Source organism: Chenopodium album, chromosome 15 (assembly GCF_948465745.1).
Source record: "Chenopodium album chromosome 15, dcCheAlbu1.1, whole genome shotgun sequence".
NCBI classification, from domain to species: Eukaryota; Viridiplantae; Streptophyta; class Magnoliopsida; order Caryophyllales; family Amaranthaceae; genus Chenopodium; species Chenopodium album.
The window spans coordinates 43014703-43022178 of NC_137848.1; the positions used below are offsets into that span (position 1 = coordinate 43014703).

Genomic DNA, 7476 nt, shown 5'->3' on the forward strand with positions numbered 1-7476 from the left:
ATGTGATATTGATGGCTTTTATACCTTTGCATATATGGGAGAAGTGGGCCTTGGCCCAATTGACTTCCCTTGTTGACTGATCTTGACTTTAGCACAATTGGAGAGTTGAACCTTGACCTTGGGCTTTTAATTGGATCATTTAATGACTAGACCCAATTGGACTAAATTGGACCCAAACATTTGGTATTGAACTACTTTGATAAAATATTTATCATGCCTATTAATAACTCAATTATGCTTTTACTATTAAATTTAAAAATTTTAACTGGTAATAATAATAATATCAATTTTTATACTCTAATAAAAATATGTGGTCTAAGTTAATATATACTCCATAGAAGATAGTACGTTATTGTCGTGTATGAAGAAGAGTAATATAAACGTGATTATTAATTCTGGATAGATAACATTTCTTCTTCATCTTTCTCTTTCTCTGTGACTTTACTCGAAGGCTTGTTCAACACGCCTCTGTTTTACATTCCTCCAAACTTAAAGGTAACCTTTTTTTACCTCAAGCTTAATTTCATTACTCAAGCTTCATTTCTCTGGTACTGTACTAGTAAGTTTTATCTTAAATTAATTACTTTCATTATAGTTTTGATTATGATTATCTGCAATTACATTGTTTGATAGTGACTGACGTTTGAGTGATTGTTTTTGGAAGGATTTTAGAGGTGATTGAAATTTGAACATAATATTTATTTGAATGATCTTTTTGTTCATTGTAAATTTGTGAAGTGATTATTTTGCTTAATTTGAGCTTATGGATTATTACTGAGTATTAAAATTTACTTCGTATTTTTTTATAGTAGAATATTTTCTGGGTTTTTTGAGCAATTTGATGGATAAATTATTAAATTTTTATACTTGAGTATCCCCTTCTATCAGTTCCATGTGTACCGTATACCAATTACTAGGGGTGTAAATGGGGTTTGCGGTTCGGTTTTGAGTTCGGTTTGTAATGGGTTGGTTTTTAACGGGTTGGATTTATTATCGGGTTAGTTTGGGTTGGTTTTAAATAATTTTGGTTCGGTTCGGTTTGGTTTAATTTTATTACATTTTCTTTTCGGGTTGGATTCTAATCGGGTCGAGTTATAATTGGTTCAGGTTATAATCAATTCGGATTAAATTCGGTCGGTTTAAAAACGGGGTTTGTCATTTTAAAGCGGTTTTTGGTTCAAAACATATTGGGTCCTAATCAGGTCGGGTTGCAATTGGTTCAGGTCATAATCGATTGATTCGAGTTGAACTCAGTCGGTTTGACAACTAATTTTGCCAGTTTTAAACGGATTTCGTTAACGTATATCTTCTAGTACATCCTCAACATTCTTTAATTAGTTATTCCACTAGATCATACAGAGTATTAATTAGTTGTTTAGCTTTATGTTCCTTTTTTGTATGATGATTTTCAAGATCAATTAATAATAACAAATCTAGAGTTAGCTTTTGGTTCAGATTTTTTTTAATACAATATAGTTTTCCATAAGCTATTACTCGTAAAAGGACGATAATATTTTAGCATAAGAGTTTCAATGACATCAAAATTCCAAACCTATTCAATATAAATACTTCGTAAATTCAAATTAAACCCTTTTGTTTTTATTATCGATCTAATATACCAAAAAAAAAAGACAAAAACAAACTCTACGGTCATAACAGGTTACGAGCTTATGGGTTATAAACGGTTTGGTTATAACCGGTTACGGGTTGTAAACGGTTCGGTCATAATTTATTATGGGTTATAAACGGTTCGGTCCTAACCAGTTACAGGTTGTAAATGATTTGGGTTTATTGGGTTTTTGTCGGGTTCAAACGGTTTCGGTTTACAATGGGTCGGGTTACTATCGGGTTCGGAAGTATTCGGTTCAGGTTGTTCTCGGTTTTGGGTTGTATTAGTTCGGCTTGATAACGAGTACGGTTCATTAACGGTTCTCAAACATTCAGTTCGGTTCAGTTTCAAGTTTTAAAAAATCGAGTCGGGTCGGTTTACGGTTTAAAATAACAGGTTCTTACCAGTTCGATTTCTTTTCGAAACGATTCGGATTCACTAGTTTGGGTCGGTTTTTGACAGCACTACCAATTACCCATGTAGTGTAGTCGTGTGCCCATGTAGGTGTTAATGTACCCAAGAATATTTTTTTATGGAGCTTTTCCTTATTTGGCGGTCTAAATAAACATTATAATCCAATACTTTGGGACACCTAAAAATTTATTTACTAGGTTAGTCTTGTGCGATGCACGATTTTAGCAAAAAAAAAAATTTAGCTTATTTGTGTATAATAACTAACACGTGTATAAATAATTTAAGCAAAATATAATAAATTGATGAATTAATGAAGAGTGAAACCACAACTTTATACGATCTATATAAATATACAAAGTAGGAGGAAAGATAATATTTATAGGAAAATGAAATAGTCTAATCACTCCATGAAAAATTGTATATTCCATTAATTTAAATAAAATAATCTTTTCGGAAAAGGAGGTTACTAAATGCCACAATAGAATTATTTATGCCACGGTATTAAATGGCCTTTCTACCCTTATCAATTTAATATTTGACCCCACCTAATTTTCTCACCATCCATGCCCCCTCCAATTTTTTTTATTTTTTTTTTACTTGTAAACTATTATATGATATATTAAAAATTAATTTTTTTTTCCTCAAAAAAAATTAAAATTAAATTTAACTATGAGTATTAAATTAAATTCATGTGAAAAAATTAAAAAAAATTTCTAAATTTACTAATTAAATGTATTTTGTTATTTTTAATTATTATTAAAAAATATTTTAAAAATTTAAATGGTACACGACCGCATCTAATATGCGACTACACCATGGTGTAGTCGCATATTACATGCGACGATGGTACAGTTGCATGTAATACGCGACCTTACCAATGGTAATATGGTTTGAATATATTATATGGTCTAAATATATTCTAATTGTCATCTTTATAATTTTGTCCAAGTAGGTCTGGTTTAGTCTAGAATGAACTATTTTGATTTTAATGAGCTGAGATTGTGAAAATCAATACTCCATAATACGAATATAAAGTGATAAGAACAAAGCTAATGAAGACAACAAAACTCTATTACGAAGTGTGTTAAATGTTAAGGTGCATAAATCTACACATAACATGATAACACTATATAAAAAGAGAACCTTATGTAGCATCGTAATTTTTTTTATTGTCTTTTATTTGGGTGATGTTGGTTGTTGCTCTTGTTTGCTTAATTTAGAATTTTTTTGGGATAGTGTAGCTCAATTATCACAATTTTTTTATTTTATTGATTTAATTATTTTTTGTTGCAAAGAATCATACGATTTAATGACTATAAACAAGTGGGGACTGAGCATGGTCATTTTTGTAAAGCTGATTTTCATTCACTAGAATCATACTCCATAGCTTTGCATGCTTTTCCTGGGCCAGATTTCCACTGACAGTATTCACATTCATTTATAAAACTCAGACAAAATCTGTGTCTTTTACTATGCTGTACACTTGAGTTGTGCTTTTATAAAAATTTTAATTTTATGGCTGAAAATCATCTCTAAATTCTAACAGATTCTTGAAGAGAGGAACATACTGCAAATATGGAGATATGGTTTTTAATCATTGTAACAGCATGCATTGCAGCTCTTCTTAAGGCTTTGGTTTCATTGGTGGTGTCTAAATCTAAACCAAGTATTCCTCCAGGACCTCGTGGTTTTCCAATCATTAGCCGTATCCAATGGCTAGGGAGATCATCCACAGATATGGAGGCAGCCCTCAGAAGACTTTGCGCCAAATTTGGGCCAATCGTCTCCCTACCTATTGGTCGATATACTGCCATCTTTATTTCCAGCCGTACTTTGGCTCACCAGGCCTTGATTCATGATGGGGCCGTGTTTGCTGACCGTCCTAAGCCTCTCCCTACTGGTGAGATTATTACTTGTAACCAGCACAACGTCAATTCAGCTAGTTATGGTCCGAATTGGAGACTCTTCAGGCGAAACCTGACTGCTCAGATCCTTCATCCTTCCAAGGCTAAAGAATTTTGTCATGTCAGGAGTTGGACCCTTGAAATCCTACTTAATAGTCTCAGGGCTTCTAGTGGCCAAGATCATGCTGATGCTGTCAATGTGATGGATCATTTTCGCTTTGCCATGTTCTGCTTGCTTGTGTTTATGTGTTTTGGGGATAAGTTGGATGAATCCCAGATTAAAGAGATTGAAGCAATTCAGCACCGGTTACTAACATCCATCAATCGCTTTGCAGTACTCAATTTGTGGCCTTCATTGACTCGGATTTTGCTCCGCAGTCGTTGGAATGAGCTGATCAACATGAGGAAGAAACAGGAGGAGATTTTTTTTCCTAAATTTAGAGCAAGGAACCGTCTGCTAGAAGAGGCAAAAACTCCTGATGATCAAAGCAAAAGATTGGTCACTTGTTACGTGGACAGCTTGTTGACACTGGAAATCCCTGAGGGTGACGGCAGCAAGAGAAAGCTGACTGAGGAGCAAATGGTGAGTTTTTGTTCTGAGTTCCTCAATGCCGGAACTGATACTACCTCAACAGCCTTGCAGTGGATTATGGCCAATCTTGTCAAATACCCGAAAATTCAGGCTAAGCTTTTTGAGGATATCAAAGGAGTTGTTGGAGAAGAAGCTGCAGAAATTGGAAGAGATGAACTGTCAAAGATGCCTTATCTTAAGGCTATAGTGTTAGAGGGACTGCGGAGGCATCCACCAGGTCACTTTGTTCTTCCACACACTGTCACCCAAGATGCAGAGTTGGGCGGATACACAATACCTAAAAACGCAGTCATAAATTTTATGGTTGCCGATATTAATTTTGATCCTGAGGTCTGGGAGGATCCAATGCAATTCAAGCCTGAGAGATTCCTGACAGCAGAAGGGAGCTGCGAAGAATTTGATATAACAGGAAGTCGTGAAATAAAGATGATGCCTTTTGGTGCTGGCAGGCGGATTTGCCCAGGACTCGGCTTGGCTATGCTTCATTTGGAGTATTATGTGGCCAATTTAGTTTGGAACTTTGAATGGAACGCTGTGGACGGTGATGAGGTGGATTTGTCTGAGAAGCAAGAGTTTACTATTGTGATGAAACATCCACTCCAAGTCCATCTGTCTCCTAGAATAAAGTAAATAAGCAGCCCTTCCTTTTATTTTTGATCTTGCTTAAACCCCATTTATATATTGCACTTGCAGTTCGCAATTTTGCAGCATTGTAATTTTTCTTTATCTCATCCGTCTTTGTATTTGAATATTGACATGTCTATGGAATATAAATAAGTCACATTAATCTCTCTCTCAGATCATAGAATTTGCTGCTGGATCAAAGATTGTCTGCAACTGTCAGTCATAGCAGCCTTATCCTGGAAATTGGTAAGCTTCTATTTGCAGTTGAACCCATGTTTGAAATAATTAATTGACCTTATCACCAGATGATTTGATTGCTGAAGGTTTTATGCTTATTACTAATAATCCGTAGATATTTGTTAATATAGTGTAATACTACTTAATGAAAGATTATGCTAGTAAATCTACTCTGTGTATTGTTACAATCTTCCTTGAAACGCTTGACTTGTGCCCTTGTGTATATTCTATTGTTTGAAAAGTTGTTTACAACAAAAAAGCGACGAATTGTTATGTTATTATGTTGTTCCAAGCAAAATTAATACGTACTCTCTATTAATTATCAGACTGACGGACTTGTACCAACAGACCTGTTTATATAGTTTTCCTAGGGGAAATGTGGGCATGGAGAGGATGCTTCATTACAATGCTAAATTCTTGTTTCTCGGACAAATCAATCTCATCTCCCTCTATAGCTTCCCATTTAAAGTTCCAAACCAGATTAGCCACAAAGTATTGCAGGTGAAGAATAGCTAAGCCAATGGCTGGACACATCCTTCGTCCAGCACCAAATGGCATCATCTTTATTTCACGCCTTCCTGTTACATCAAATTCTTCAGTCCCCTGAATTGACAGAAATCTCTCAGGTTTAAATTGCATTGGACTCTCCAATACTGCAGGATCTAGACTCATCTCTGCAACCATGAAATTTATGATTGCATTCTTAGGCAGGGTATACCCACCCAACTCTACCTCTTCAGTCACAGCATGAGGTAAAACAAAGTGACTTGGGGGGGGGGGGGGGGGGGGGGGGGGAGGGGGGGGGGGGGGTGCCGTCTTAGTCCCTCTAATACTACGGCCTTAAGGTAAGGCATCTTTGATAGTTCATCTTCTCTAACTTCTGTACAATTTTCTCCAACGACTTCCTTGATTTCTTCAAAAAGCTTAGATTGGATATTAGGGTATTTAATAAGGTTGGCCATAATCCATTGCATCGCTGTTGTAGTGTCAGTTCCTGCATTAAGAAATTCAGAACAAAGATTCACCAGTTCTTCTTCTGTTAGCCTTCTCTTTGCCGCGGTTCCATTCCCTTCCTCAGGTACCTCTAGTGTAAACAAAGTGTCCACATAAGAAGTAGCCAACTGGCTCATTTCATCATTAAGAGTTTTGGCTTGCTCCTGCCATGGCGGATTAACATCAAATCGACATTTGCATTGGTATTGCAAGCTTATATCTAATGTTAGAAAACATTAGTACTTTGTACTAAAATGCAGATAAAGGCAATGCTTACCTTAGGGCTATGTCGGTCTGCCAATGGCTCCAGCATGTTCTTTCGCGATCTGATGTGAGGAAGTAGTAACTCTTCCCGTTTTTTCTTTAAGTCAAAAAATTCATTCCATCTACTGCAGAACACAATTCTAGACAGTGGAAGCCTGCAGTCGAGTATAAGGAAGCGATTGAATGCTGTTAGTAATTGGCTTCGAACTGCCTCAGCCTCACTGATTTTGGACTCGTTGAGTTTATCCCCAAAACACATAAACATAGGCAAGCTAAACATAGCAAAGCGGAAGTGATCCAGCACCCTGACAACACCCTTATTTGTTACAGCAGAAACCTTTAGTCGATTTAGTAGCATGTCTAGGACCCACTTCTGGGTGTGAGAAAACTCTTTGGTTCTTGAAGGGTGGAAGATTTGAGCAGTCAGATTTTTACAAAGTAGGCGCCAAGTAGAGCCATAACCAGCTGAGCTGATGTTATGCTGGTTACAGGTGAGAATCTTTGCTGTAAGAAACGGCTTAGGACGGTCATGTCTCCATGTTTGTGTATAATAAGAGGGTTCCATATTTCGATTTTATAGGGCTGACAATCTTTGACACCGATGTTATAGCATAGAAAGGGTCCCATACACGGATGATGGGCCTCATCAATCATTGTACGTGCACGCTATCAGTAGCCAATTTACAATATATATATGTGCAATGCAGGTCTATATGTTAATAAGTACTCTGATTAGGTTCAATTTTGGCATACTTTATTTTATTTTTTTGACGACCAGGAAAATGACCCTCACTCAAAACATTAACCCTTACTGTTTTTTTGGGTCCAGTATTTCCTAG

At 36.1% G+C, this 7476-nt stretch overlaps 1 protein-coding gene and 1 pseudogene across 1 annotated transcript; one reads left to right on the forward strand and one right to left on the reverse strand.

The window, feature by feature from the left end:
* The first annotated feature begins 410 nt into the window (after positions 1-410).
* On the forward strand, positions 411-5658 carry LOC145582280 (cytochrome P450 89A2-like). The gene is made up of 3 exons (XM_081639284.1): positions 411-495; positions 3570-5145; positions 5319-5658. Exons 2-3 carry the CDS (start codon positions 3599-3601, stop codon positions 5323-5325), a joined length of 1554 nt encoding a protein of 517 aa, XP_081495410.1. The 5' UTR covers positions 411-495; positions 3570-3598; the 3' UTR covers positions 5326-5658.
* A 76-nt stretch (positions 5659-5734) lies between these two features.
* On the reverse strand, positions 5735-7202 carry LOC145581220 (cytochrome P450 89A2 pseudogene; annotated as a pseudogene).
* Positions 7203-7476: the final 274 nt, after the last annotated feature.